Here is a 15,367-nt window from a genome sequence, read left to right on the forward strand (position 1 = left end):
AATTAGCGTAAGATGGAAAATATGTAGATTTTGATTCCTATTTCTTAATGTAACATGGCTGCACTTGAGAAAAGTTGAAGCATTCTGGTTTCATCCCATCCATCTTCTCCTGTGATCCAGCTAAGGAGTCCAGATGTGCCTGTCTGATGCTGGACAGAGCCACTAGAGCAACTTCCTAAAAATCCTCTTGCCAGGAAGACAGCACAGACTCGTCTGAGCTGTTCAGGCTTTAGGTTTAGCCCGCATTCATTCAGTTCTCTACTATACCTCTCCTGTAGTATTTAAGAGGTGTGCCTGAATGGATGAGAATTGCAGTCTAACCCCCAGGGAAAGGATTTGGCCTTGAGACATGGCAGTGTTTAAGAGATTTCTGTGAAAGTTACATGATACAGCTAGAAATTGGACTTAATAATTTAGTGTAGGTAAGCAAACTACTGCCAAGTGGATCTTGTCTCAGTGAGCAAATACTACAAAATTGAGTGCCTTGGCACATACTGGGTTTACATGTTCTTCAGGTCCCTTCTAGTAATGACTCAAAAAATGTAAGGTCCTCCCTTTTACCTCATTTGTTTTCCCCCAAAATAGCTGTCTGGTAATGCTGTTTCCCTAAGGGAATGAAACCAAGTGTATTCATATATATATATATATATGTGTATGACTCTTTTGAGAATGTTGCAACCAGCTGGCTGATCTGGCTGATTTTGTTCTGATTTGGCAGAGAAGAATGAACTATGGCAAGTCAGAAACTTTTAGGTCGTGAGAAGAAAGGCACTAAGTTTTCCTCACCCTTTCTTCTTCCTCTCTCGTTGTCTGCCTTGTCAAGCCAAGGTAAAACCAGCAGCATGAGCTCAACCCTGGCTAAAGAGGATTCCTGTGGTTTTTGAACTTGCACTGCATTGACACAATTGCCAACCTTGAGAATCTCTTGAGAACTTAAAAATACTCCTCATTGTTTCCTCTGTCTTCCACCTACTTTGGTATCTGACAGGAATTTGAGAGAAATGGTCAGCTGTGGGTAGAGAAGAGAGGGATTATTTGAGGGAAGTGACCCGCAAAGAACAAGTCTGATCTAGTTGTATTTAACAACATATTATACCCAACAGCCTGATCTAGTTATTTGTAGCAGTACTCTTAGGTGATCTTTGCTATTTGAGAAAGATTTACCTGTGTTCAGTAGTTTGGGGGCTCAAATATTTAATCAGTGTAATAACATGTAAAAATTCAAAGCATTCTGGAAGGGAATCTTACTGACATCGTCAGTAACTACACATCAGTAGTTAATCTAATGGTTATACATCGCAAAATACACTTAATAGAAAACATAATTGAAAAGAAAAATCTCCTTTTTTTCTTGTCTGTTCTCTTTGAGTTCCTTTACTGTAATATTCTTTGGAACAATATCAGAATTATGACCATTAAGGTTTTAAGGAACAATAAATTTTCATATAATTTCTCTCAAGACTTTTTGTTTCCTCTTTTCCGAACAGCAAATATTTGATGTGCGTTAATAAAAATAAGAATGATAAAATCTACCAAAAAAATTATGAGAATGTCTTTTTATAGTGACATGACTTTTATCACTTTAATTTGAAGAGTTCTCCTGTGTAGTATTATTGCCTGTATTTCATCAAGGGGCAACTGAAATAGAAACTTTAATTTTTTTGCGCAGCTTTATTTTGTGCCAGTAACTAAGTGAACATCTTCCAAGTCCTGATAGACTGTTTATTTCCAAAATAAGTTGGTATTTTCTTTTCCTAGTTAATGGTTATGAGCAAATTTGCAGTATTGTTAAGAATATTAAAAATTTGGTTGGGGATATCAACCTTAGATGGGGAATTTTTTCAGCAGCAATGAAACGTATAATTCTCATTTGTACTGAAATATTTTCTTGCTAGCGATTTCTGTTAAAAATGATCATTATTATTCTCTTCCACAAACTCAAAGCAAATACTGAAGTACTGATTGGTAAGACTTTTCACTAGAACTTCTCATGAAATTTAATTTTGTACTTGTTTCGGTTATCTAATATGTTTTACTCCTACTGTTGTACTTATTCAGAAGTGCAGTAGGAACTGTATTGCATAGGAAGAAACTGGCAATGGATCATTAAAATTTTAGGTTTTATGGTATGGCTTCAAAACCAATCTAATTTAGCAGTAATCAAAAGTCTTGATCAAAGAGCAATCAGAGCTGAAGTAAGCAATTTCCTGTTTATAGACACTTTTGTGGAAACCCAACCAGCCATAGTAAGTGCCATGTTTTGGATGCTGGAACTTAGCCTACTTGGCAGCCTCAGTTTAAGGAGCCAAAAAATAGGAATTTTGGTCAACTTACAGTGATAATCACGGAGGCAATAGATTGCTATTTATGTGTGATTTTTGTGAGCAATTCTGTCAGCAGATTTCTCTTTATTTGGCAACTTTCAAGAATAATTCAGGCTAAAATGTTAGAAACATTGATATTTAGTATGCAGTTATTTATTTTGAGTAGAAAATTTTAAAGGAAAAATAGAATTGTAAACCTGAGAAAGATGTAAAAGGCAGAAATGGTAAAAAACCATTATTCTATGCAAATTGTCTTGCCCTTTTAACTTTTCTAGGGGCTTTTATACTAAAACACTGAAATTAATTACTATGCTAACATTTTGTAAACTCTATGAAAACAAGCTTACAATTCAAGAATTCTGAAAGTGTGAATAATTAATCTAAGTCAAACATTCTGGCTTGTTAAGAATAGAACATGATGTCATAGGTTATTATAAAATATCCTGTCTTCAAACTTTAACAGTGTTTCTTATTTGAAGCGTTGAAAGACTTATATCTCTTGATAATTTGGTCATCCTTATTTCATTTTTAAGATTATTGGTTTCTGTATTTTGTATGCAAATTTAACTGACAGTATTTAAAATATGGTGCAAATAGCTGTTGCAGAGGTATTATACTAAATATATTTTCCACTTGATAAGTTTTATGTTGCAAATTTACTTTAATGCATAGCATTTTAGAGATTTTCTGCAATGTATTTTAATATTAAAAATGCATTAAATCTAAATTTATTGTACTTATTTAGATGCTGATTATGTCATATGGTCCATTTTACTTTATATAAAATATTTGTAGCACACAAAGTGTAATCTAAAAGTTGATGAGTATAATCTGATAATGCATTGTAGTCAGTGTTGCCTGAGGGTTCTTCTGTGATTCTCGCTCTTATGGTCAGTTATAAGAGTGTTTGGTGGGCAACTTTGTATCATTGCATGTTGTTTTATTGAATTATTTTTTTTAATTATTTTGCTTGCTTTTTTCCCCCCAGAGGACTCTTGACAAACACTTAGGAGACGTAATTAGCATGGACGACTTCAGAGCAATTTATCGAGCTCTTGTACACAGACCTGAATATGAAGAACTATTCAGGGCTTACTCGTCAGATGGCGTAATTCTAACTGACACCCAGCTCATCAAATTTCTTGTAAAAGAACAATTTCAAACTGAAGTTGATGAAACAACTGCCTTAGAAATTATTATGAAGTATGAACCCATTGATGAAGGTATGCACAGTTTATGTATTTGATATCTAGCTCTTTATTGTGCTTCTGTCAATGACTGTGTTTTGCAAAACCTCATATCTTCATTTCTTTAAAAAAAAATCTTTTTATCTAAATATTATTCTTTTCTCCCTGGGTTTTAATTTATTTTCATGCTGCCCTCCTTTCTCTGATCTCTTCTTTTTTCTGACATTTATCTGTCTTCTTTTTTAGTCCTTCATTTATCTTTTTTTTCTAGTCCTTCTATATATTCTGTTTTCAGCTCACTATAAACCATTTTTAATTTGGTTTTTGTAGGGTTCTTATCTGCCATTTTGCTTGTCTGCTCATTACACTGTCTTCTCTCCCTTGAGTCATTTGGTGATAATGCAAGGTGTCAGGCAAGACTTTTATGTCCCTCTGACTGGCTTGCAGAAGCACTGTGTAAGATTTTCATAGGTGCCTGGTCACCCTTTCTGAATCATGAGAGCTCTGAGGCGAGGAGAGGTTCATAAATCTGTAACATGCTCTTCACCTATTGAAAGGTGCCTCAAGTTGTGGTGTAATACTTCTGCTGAGTTTCACTGAATTCAGCTTGAGGCAAAATTTACAGCTAAGGTATGCAAAGGATATAACTGCATTTTGATGCAAGCTGTTACTTTATTCAGTGGAATATGTTGAATTCTTTAGTTTCCTTGGTTCCCAGTCTTTGAAAATGGGTGGAATTGATAACTGGTTAAGAAAAACAAACCCAAGGAGAAAATATTTCTTCTGGGATAATAATCCGGGATTATCTATGTTGCCCTGTGGTGGAAGAAGAAAATGGAAAATGCCACTTTTTCAATGAGAAACAGAAGACATTTGGTGTTTCATTAAGAGGCACTTACTGTCCAGTAATAGCTGCAAAGCACATGACTCCTTATGCCTTTACTCTTTGAGGTTGCCTCTCAAATTTGGCTGTATTTCATTGAACATATTCTACTCTTTCTGAGGAACTAATATGTTTACTAATTGTACAAGTTACCAGTTTAAAAGGTTCCTTTTATTTCGTGTTACCTGTTTTGATGGGAAAGTTAAAAGCTATAACACAGTTAACAATGAAAAATCTTCAGTTCATTAGAAAGCACCTTTGCAAACCAACTGGAGTTTCTATAGGTTTAATTTAGTGTCTGGTTTAAATTTCGGATGCTGAGCCAAATTCTTGTTTGTTTCTTCATCTGTGATAAAATTGTTTGCCTCGCAATTGGAAATAATAATCTCTGTATTGCTCCTGCCCCTTTGAGTGAATTCAAACTCCCACACAAACATATTTATTGAAAAGTTCCAGTTATGATTGACATGATAGGTGGTTCATATGGTATTGTGAGAGACCATTTTGTGCAAATGTCGTTCTGAATTTGCTACAGAATGTTATTCATCAGGATGATCTGTTGGAATCACCTGCCACCCTTGCCCTGTGTATTACAGAAAGGGAAGAGGGCAGGTTTGATTGACAGGTTTGCTAATAGTAATGAACATTCTCTGATAAATGTGATAGCATGGGTATGTCAAGATTAGGATGAAAACAGTGACTAGACTTTACATATAACTGATAAATCCATCTATAGCATTTAGTGCATCCCTACCATTTGTGCAGAGAGGTTTTCAAAGCTATTGAGCCAGATAACTCTGAATTTACTCTCTGTGGGTACCGTAGCTAGTTCAGGCCAGTATGGAATGAATTACTCTTTCATTTTTATTATATAATTCAAATGTCTAATGTCAAAATGCTACACTAACATTTTTTTCATGTGTGTGCTAAAAGCTTGCATTTTTGGCAGAAAGAACCATTTCTATGGAATTGACCACAAAATATGAGTATGTGAGTCACACCTGACAGTTGTGTCTTGCTAACATCCAAATGTCAGTTTTTTTCTTCACAAACTTTCCATTATCTGCCCATTTTACTATTAGCTTTGAATAGAAACCTCGACTCATTAAATGAGATTAAAGAAAACATGCCAACTAAATGCATTTTATTTTAAGCTTGGTATATACGTCTTTAAAAAAAAAATATTGCTCATTATTCAGTATTTGCATGGATAGGATTAGAGGGACAGGAGGATAAGGAGGTGCATCCCATTATTATTTACCTTGTAGTGCCTTTCAAAGATTCTACTCCTGCTTATTTTCCTGCTAGGTAATAGAAAAACAGGGCAAAAATGCAATCCTCTCTTAAACAACTAGCTTGCTTTGTAAATAACAATATAAGCCTGGTGCATGTGTCAAATAAAGACTTTGAGTAATCCAGAATGTATTTGTGAATCAAAAAACATTTTCAGTTTATTCCTAGGATATACAGTCTTAAGGGTTTTTTGAGGGTTTTTTTTGTGCATGTGTGTGAGAGACAGAGCAGGATGGAGAGCATAAATTTTCAGGAGAGAACATTTGATCCCATTGACCAATATAAACCAGACTTAACAAAGTAGACAGCTCCACCAAATTCCTACAGATTTCATAAAAAATCTTGTGAAGTAAGAAAGATGACTTAAAGATCTCAACTAAGACAATGGCTGTCACTGGATTTGTGAGACAAAATGTATGAAAGGGTGTGTAAATATCCAGTGTCAGGGAAAATTTTCAACAGAAGATGACTATGAGATATAAGCCCTTAGAAACTGAACTGCTGTTCAGACAGATACTTTATTCCAGTAGGCACCAGTCATAAGTGTGGGTAAGGTAGAAAAAAGACTCCCTAGAATATAAACTCGGAGTAGAAAGGGAATAACTGTATTCTTACTTTAATGAAGGAAATATTTCTCTGTTTACTGTTCCCTTAGAGGATGAATGTTTTAGCCTGATGTTTTAGCCTGATGTAAACTAGTCAAGTTTCATAGTATGAAATTCCTTCTGATGATGCTTCTCCTGAGTTTTAACGATGAATGAAAGCTTCCTTCTTCCAATATGGCAGAGAAACAACTTAATCTTTGATTGCCAGTATTTGTCATGAGTTTTCACCCCAAAAATTCCCTGCAAACATATTTGTACCCATTTCTCTGTCTCTGGGGGTCAAGTTACATATGCATTTAATTATTACTTTAGTTCTTAGGAAACAAGAAACACATACATAGATTTAAAAACACGGGAAACACCTTCCTCCCCATTTCCTAGTCTCAAATTCAGTTCAGGCTCTTCTCCTCCCCACACCCCAGTCTCTACTTCGGTCCAGGCACCTCTCCCCCTGTATTGTCAGGGCTGCAGGTTGTACTCAGTCCCTTCAGTGAGGAAACAGGTCTTGCAGGAGGCTCTGGGCAGTGCATAGTGATTTCTGACTTGTTTTGTCTGCTTCAGTGTGGGTACTCTACATGCCTTCAGGGCAGCAAACATCTTACAAAAGTTTTCAATTTTTTCTTTCCAAAGAGCAAGAAAAATACTTTCAAAGAAGTTACAAGATAAATAAGAAAGCAGAATGTAATAAACTCTAAAAATAATGTAAAATGTAATCTGACTCTTTCAAATACTCAGATTATATCCATAATACCACTCTGATATGACAGTATTTATATATATGGCAGAGCTGGGGTTTACCTTAACAGGAGAAATGAGAAAAATAATTTTTTCTTAAATCAGATTTGAAAAACAAAAACCCAATATAAAAGAATGTTGTTAATAAAGTGAATCCCACAATATCCAAAAGAGGAGGGCAAGAAAAAAATAATTGAACTTTTGTGAACAAAAAGAGGCAATGAGAAGAAAGAAATCTTTTCTTGCCTTCCCTTTCTATGACAAATGGATGTGTGTGCACGCTAACTCCTGCTAAAAGGTCCTAATGGAGAAAAAGACAGGTTCCTCCAGGGGAGAAATGTAAGGCCTTGATGAAAGTCTTTTCACTGTGGAGTAGTTATGGAGATGAATTCCCATTTCCTTTAATGTAGAAGTGAAAAATGTCTGTAAGTGGTCAGAAAATAGTATGACTGGGCTATTCCTCAGAAATGTAAGGGACTGTAATAAGCCCTACAAAAATAAAAAGATTTTTAGTCTGTTGACTGGGGACATGAGCTTCAGCTTTACTGAAGTCCAAGAGTTTACACATTGACTAACAAAGCAATGCTATATTTCCATTTTTGGGGGATTATTGTCATCAGCATATTTCCCTAAACATTCATTTCTCTTGAGAATATTGCAGTTAACTTTTGTCAATGACACAAACAGCCAGGAAGGCATCATAAATAATTCAGAAAATAAGCAAGACTTTGAAAAGCCAGTATTTTTCACTAATGTAATAAATAAATGCAGAAGACGGTAAGACTTGTTAGAAAATAAAAAATACACACACACACATGCACACACACACACATAGTTACTAGCTCTACTTGTAATTGCTCAAAGAACTATATAAACCATGAAAAATAAATTAACCAGAAATGAAATCCAGACAGTTAATGTAATTCATTATAGGCAAAGAATACAGGATGAATGTATTCTGAATAATGTAAAAAAATCCAAAATGCTTTTTAAAGATCCAGAAAGTAGGAACTTAATCCAATTGTTACAAGTATAGAACAATATAACACGTGCATAAATCCAAGTGGATAAATCTAAGTCAAGATACTAAATAAGATACAATTTTCAAGATCATCAGGGTAGCAATAAGTCATCCGGCAAATCTGCTAGTTAAAAGAAGACCAAAGAAAATCCTGATGCAATAAGTACAGTCTGCCCCTTAATATTATTAATAGTATTAATTTAAGTCAGATCTCGGCCAAAATATGGCTAAAACAGGTTAGGACCTTCTTTAATGATGTAATCAGGTCAGTGAAGACAGGTTGACAAATCCAAGTTCTTAGAAAACTGACTATAACAAGCTTGACTTTTTATACACAAGTCAAAGGTTACTTTTGAAAATAGGGGGAAAACGCATGATAAATTGAAAGACTGGAAAAGATCAAATATAATATTTATTTTAGAAAGGGACCATCCAAGGAACTAGACACTCAGTTAACAGAAAAAAATGGAGCAAATAATAGATATCTAAACTCCTCTAAGATTGTAAGGAGGAGTAGCAGTTTGTCAGGACATTCCATAAAGAAATAGTATCCTGTTTTTTCCTACGAAAGATTAACAGCACTGGTGGATAGAAGAAAAACGAAAATTATCAGAAATCTGAAACAGAAAGATGCCCTGGATTAGATTTGTTTTTGTGGAAAGCACTGGAATGAGGGAAGTGCAAGAGCGGTTTTCATATGTGAAAGAGAGGACAGGAATAATACCATACAGCAAATATTTTGGACAGCAAGGAAGTTTCAGGGTAAACTTCTGTTTCCTAGTTATGGAAAACTTCCTAACAATAAGGTTACTTAGCTGTTGAAATGGTTTTACTGGGTTGTCTGTGGATTCTTCATCAATGGAAATCTGGAAGAATAGCTTAAGATAGACCTCTGGTAGGGATAACATTTTTTGGGTGAAGGTATATTTGATGTCTGGATGGCATTCTATTTTTCTTTATAATTTTAAAACATTGCAAGTTTTTCTAGTTCAAAGACCTGTGTAACTGAGAAATAATAATTTTCTATAAATTCTCATTCAGGTGTACAACTTTCAGTCTGTCACACCCCAAAGATCGATAATTGCAATTCTAACTTGTAAATTCTGATTCTTAGAGCTGTAGTAGGCATTAACACATCAGAAAAGGGGGTTTTCTGCAGGTATTTCCAGCCCCCAAGTTTGTATGCATTGACTTCTAAGTTATTGTTAGGATAAATTTTACTGCTTATTTACTACTAGCCTGCTATGGTGACAATAAGGTTATTTTAGAGTAAGGACTGGGCAAAATCCCACACTAATTCAAACTATGTTTTGAAGCAAAGCTGACGTTTGAGATGATATCATTTGCAAAATGACTGCATTTGAAACATGACACTGGGAGCAGTAGCTGGCAGTGTAATGGCTCTGTTTGTCATTAAATCAGTCAAACCCAAAACAAATGGGATGACTATCACTGGTATGGATGCAATTAGCTCATTTTGTTATAAATGCAGTAGTTTAATAAGCGTGATTTGCAATTCATCTGTGTGGGCAGTTATTTCTTTTGTTAAGATACTATTTTTATTTCAAATATTTTAAAACATGATTTGATCAATACTTATTTGGAATTTTCCACCCCTAGGGAAGACATTTGGTGCTAGGAATCATTTATTTTGTAAGATTATATTGAAAATCTCTGACTGACATTTTAGAGAACAATCCTTGTTCTTTTAAAAGAGAAAAGAAGATTCTCTTAATGCATTGTCTGGCATGTTACTTTCCAAAGTAACAAATATTTTACTTTATATTTAATTATAACTACTGCAAACTCTTCTTACTCATGTCCACAGAAGAATAAAAGTGTCAAAGTACATTAATTTCCTCTCAGAAGTTTGAACCACAGCAATTGAGCTCCAGAGTCACATGTATCTGATGTTTGTGTTGTTTATACTTCTGTCATGAATTTTAAAATTGCAGGGAAGTGTTGTGCTGTACAACCTTTAGCAGTGTTCAGAACTGGCTATTAAAAATTTCAGAAAGTACATAGATATAACTGTCAGTTTGGCTTCATGACAGAGATATTTTTACTTTTGTTTTTGTTCAGTGAGGAAGAAAAGGCAGATGTCATTTGAAGGATTTATAAGGTACATGCGGTCAGATGAATGTTCAATATTTAAAATCCAGCACAGGACCATCTATCAAGATATGAACCAGCCATTATGTGACTATTTTATTTCATCTTCTCACAACACCTATTTGATAGCTGACCAGCTAATGGGACCCAGTCATTTATGGGGATATACCAGGTATTTAGATATTGGTTTTTAATATTTTAAACATTCTTTGGCTTTTTTTTTAATGAATACTAAGTCACATACCATCCTACTTGGCAATAAGGGACAAAGCCATCACAGATAGAAGTTGAAAATGAGAGTGGTATTTTATATTGTGTGTACACTTTTCAATATATTTGCCAAACCATCTGTTCATAGTCTGGAAACAATCTATTTTTTCACTTACATCTCAGAAAATCAACCTTGCAGCAAATGAAATCCATAGTATGGTGTACAGTACATGATTAAATCAGTTTTTAATCTCAACACGCCATGCAAAAATAACTAACTCCCTGAAAGAAATGAAAAATTCCCAGACAAGCCCTAATCTGATCAATATACAGGATGTATGTTGGAGTATGTCTGTGTCAAGGACATCTGTGTTCGATGCATGTTGCAATGTGGGCAGTTTAGAAACAACAACAACAAAATGGGCACCCAAGTAGCCAGCAGAGAGAGGAAGCTCTCTGCAGTGTGTGCCTCCAAGAGGATGATGATCAGGATGCCTTTTTGCCAAGGCAGGGAAGAATGAAATGGATTGTGTAATGAAGGCAACACTGAGAGGGCAGGAAGTATTAAGAATTAGGAAGAGAGGTGTCCAGAATTCCTATTATTTGCACTACTCTAGTAAGAAGAAAGGAGTTGGAAGCATCATCTGTCTGAACTCTTTTTTTCAGTTGCTCTCTTAGTTTTTGACAGTAACATGCAACCATCAGAAACACTGAATTTCTACTGGTATTTAAAATTCCATGATGTTAATGCTGCATTGCTGAAAGTAATTGTGAAGAGGGTGTAACCCACTCTCTCTTCCTCTTTATGTACTATTGGTGTGAGGAAAATGCTAAATGCAGCTAGAGGCATATTTGACATATTGTTAATGTGTGAAAGGCAGCATGTGAAAGACAGATTGGTAATTAAGTAATGTAGTTTATAAGAAATGTTTCAGTTAGTTGCAAGTCATATATTAGAAACCTATGAATTTAAGGGATGCCACTAACACATTAAAACTTAAAGCAGTAAAGTTAAGGCACCTGAGAAACTTTAGCACTCCCTCTTAGAAATAAGGGCCAGGAAGAACGATGACTTACGTAAAGACCAAGTGCAAACTGGTTCTCTAAGTGCAATGGATTTTTAAATACAGTGATTCTCAAACTTACAAGCAAGTTTGGAACAGTAATAGAAAACACCATTTTAAATATTTATTGCTTTATTTTAAATGACAATTTGCCTTTATTCCAAAATTCCTTTGTTGAAATCTTTGACCCTTGTTTTTATTCTTTTAAGGAAGATAATTCAGGTAATCCCATATTCTTTAGTGGTCTAATTAAGTTTATTACCTAACACATCTAGAATAAACAAGAGAAGACATGTCTCTCTCATATATGTATAATTCTGTAGAATTTCTTTTTATTTATGATGAAAATGAGGTGGTTTTTCTGTAATTAATCAATGTACTTGTAATCAGAATACAGCAACTTGTATAAAAAAGTGTGGTATCTTTTGGCTGTAAAATTGTTTCTCTTGTTCTTCTGAAGTGCTCTTTTAAAAGGATGTCGTTGCCTGGAAATTGACTGCTGGGATGGAACCAACAATGAACCTATTGTGTATCATGGTCACACTTTAACAAGCAAAATTCCATTTCGTTCTGTAATTCATGTGATTGACAAGTATGCATTTATGGTATGTATAGATAAATGGATGTATACATAAGTTGGTTAGAATGTGATGGCGGCTTTAACAAAGCCAGGGACATGGCTCTTATAGATTCCCCAGGGTAAAAACATATGAAACAGAGACTGTGGCAATGGGCATTGTTGAAATTAATTACAGAACAATTCTGCTATTTGTTCTTCATGTATTTTTAAAACTTTTTAAAAGAATCATAAACATATTTTCCTGATAATGAATATAAACGAGACTTGGTGCAAACGATTCAGGTGATCTTACTCAGCTTGTTAGGTGGAATTCTCACCTGAGATCATTTAAGAAAGGACTGATCATAAAGTGAAGAACTAGTTCAGAATTGGTCTGATGTTTTTCTCCTTCTTTATCTCTTTTAAATGTTTTTACTTCACCTATTCTTTTGTTGATATCAGTCTGTCTTATATTCTACATGTATTTTTGAAGTAGACAAAAATATTAGGTAATGAGTTTGAGACCTTGTTTTCCATTTCCTCTCTCTATTTTGAACGATGAACCTGATAAATAACTGTTAGCAGCTACTGATGTCTTTTTGCCAGGTGACTCATCAGGGCAATGTCCCTTCTGCCTACCTCTGAAAAAGCACTGAAATGTGGAGAGTTTTTGGCACTGTCTCAGGCTTTTGTCTAGGTTTCTGGCAAAACTCCTGCTTGAAGGAAGTCCTGAACGACTATTAAGATTACGCTCAGATTCAGGCCAGCATTATGTGTGTGAATATATACATCTGTGATCATAAATTTACATGGATTTTTATACAGATGTGTTTATAGCCTTCTCAGTGTTAATCAAAGCTGTGTCTATATAAAATTTAATTAGTCTCCCATTTAAAAAGTGAAATTAAAAACATGATTTTATTTCACTGTTTTTCAAAACCTATTAGATATAACTTCTATTCTTGCTAATACACAACATATTGTACTTAACTCTAATGCAAACTTCATTTCACGTGCCCAAGTGCCAATGAGATGATAAAATCCCAATAGGTGATGGTTGGTACCAGCTGTCCATCCAGGCTGAGCTGTGCTTCTATTAACAGTCAGTAGCAAATACTCAGGGGACAAGTGTAAAGACAGGGAAAACATTAAATGGTACTTCTCTTACTGACAATTTAGGTCCTGCCTGAGCAACAATTTCATTCAGACTATTTTTGGTAGCCACCAGTATTACTGGCAATTTATGAGATTTACTTATATGTCTAAATGGATGAGGTTTTTTTGAGTTATTCTCTAATTTTTACTCAATTTCCCTTTTTCACCTTTCACCTTTAATTTTTACTCAATTTCCCTTACTTGAGCATTGTAATGAGAAAAGTGTAGAGAGTCCCTAGAAAAGTTTGTGATATTATGAAAAATAAAAAATATGCATGGCTTGTTCATGTAAAGGCAATCATTTCTGAACAAGCTTTGGGGAGACTATCAACTTGAAATGTAGTCAATTAAAATCCATCACAAACTAAAGAAAAAGACATTTAATCCTGCTTTACATTGTCAATCTTAATTTTTGAATCTGATTTTACGTTTTAAAACCAAAACAACAAAACAGCTCTTTTCACACCTCTGCACGTGTCTAGCTCTGCTTTAACTTTCCAAAGGTGCACTTTTTTCTTCAACTGTGCTCCTTTCCACAAATACTGAGAGATTTTTACTGCATTACTAACCTAAAACAACTGATCTATATTTTGAATGTTTTGAAAATGAAGGTAAATACAGATTGCCAAGGGGACTTTTGTAAGATGTTTCAGAAAAGCAATTATTCATATTCTTATTTATTAATAATAAAATCTTAAAATTATATTTCCAGTCATCTGCCTATCCACTTGTACTGTCTTTGGAGAACCACTGCAGCCCTAAACAACAGGAAGTAATGGCACACTATTTGAAAAGTATTCTAGGTGACAAACTTCTTTCTTCACCAATTGGTGGTGAAGTAGACATGACTAGACTGCCTTCTCCTGAGGTAATAAGTTTTCATTTTTCTCTATGAAAGACATGGAAAAAATTGTGGAGTTCTTGATTTATTTATTTATTTTAAAAAATCTTCTGAAACTGAATTTAGGGGTCACATCTGGTGTCTGAAATACAATTCAGGTAGTAACAAAAAATATTTAAACAGCATAAAAAAGCCACATGGAAAGATGTCACATGCTGGTGTATCTGTTATCTGCTGATTTATTTTTTGTTGCTTAAATTGAAGGAAATTCCTGAAATTTAAGCATGTTATTGAAATGGAAATTGGAATCTACATTTTTTGTCAGTAACAGCGATGATGAAACTTTTTCTTTGCATTCTGCTGCTCCAAAGCCATTCTCTTCCTCAGTGTGTTTTTCCCTATGACAGTGTTTCTCAGCTGGTGGCCTGAGACCCCTGGGATATGAAGTTAGAAAAGGAAATTAGATGGGTGTTGAAAATTTTATTGAAGACTAAAACAAGTAAATTTCCATTGTTCCAGGCTTGGTACATAATTTTCTTTCAACAACAAATTTTTTTTTTCAAATCTCTTCTAGCACAAATACATGCCTACATAAAAAATACTTATTTAGGCTTGTCACTGTTGCCAGTGATAGCTATATTTTACACATTTTTTTTTTTTTCCAGTAGCTAAAAAAATGCAAAAGAAATGTGGGGAGGAAGCACTGTAATAAGGAAAAACAACACACAACAATTTGTAATTTTTAAAGGATTTGTCAAGGAAAAATATTTTTGAAGTGATATGTCCAGAAGATGTGCTGAAGTATTGCCATATTGTTATATTTCCATAACAATGTTGTAATGGAAATATAACAATAACAATAAATATATTTAGCATGCACATTTCTCTGCCAATTTTTTTTTTAATATTGTAGCATTTTATTTTTTTACAACACAGTGTCCAACATAATTTTGAAACCTTGAAAACTGGTTTTTTTTGATTAGAAAAAATTATAAACTATGTTGGACAGGAGGGCTTGTTTTAAAGCTTCTCAAAGCATGGCTGGATTCAGTGTAGTAGATGTCTAAGGATCATATATCCTCTGAAGCAAGCACAAAAATATCAGTGAACATGGAGTCACTGAATCACATACTTAAAAATATTACTTTCTGTGGCATACATCCCTTAACATATGGTGACTATGATATAGGGAATTCATACTTTGTATTTCTCTAGCTTAGAGATTTCATGAGTCAGCTCTGTAGAGTTTTGCCTGAAAATGCATTGCTGGGTCTATAAGTATGGAAATGCTATCAGGTGAGCTCATTCTCCTGAGTCTTCAACACATTAAAGTAATGTGAGATGTATTCCCCATCTGTGCAAGGTATAAGAGTTACCT

The 15,367-nt window shown here is 34.4% G+C and overlaps 1 protein-coding gene across 1 annotated transcript in view; it reads left to right on the forward strand.

Moving 5' to 3' along the window:
* PLCZ1 (phospholipase C zeta 1) overlaps positions 1-15,367 on the forward strand; it is a 45,484-nt gene that overhangs the window by 1,080 nt on the left and 29,037 nt on the right. Inside the window, exons 3-6 of the mRNA XM_032105635.1 lie at positions 3,313-3,547; positions 10,131-10,332; positions 11,895-12,039; positions 13,861-14,016. Of these exons, the coding sequence (XP_031961526.1) occupies positions 3,313-3,547; positions 10,131-10,332; positions 11,895-12,039; positions 13,861-14,016 (738 nt within the window). The remainder of the gene's footprint in view (positions 1-3,312; positions 3,548-10,130; positions 10,333-11,894; positions 12,040-13,860; positions 14,017-15,367) is intronic.

This window comes from Corvus moneduloides, chromosome 4 (assembly GCF_009650955.1).
Source record: "Corvus moneduloides isolate bCorMon1 chromosome 4, bCorMon1.pri, whole genome shotgun sequence".
NCBI lineage: Eukaryota > Metazoa > Chordata > Aves > Passeriformes > Corvidae > Corvus > Corvus moneduloides.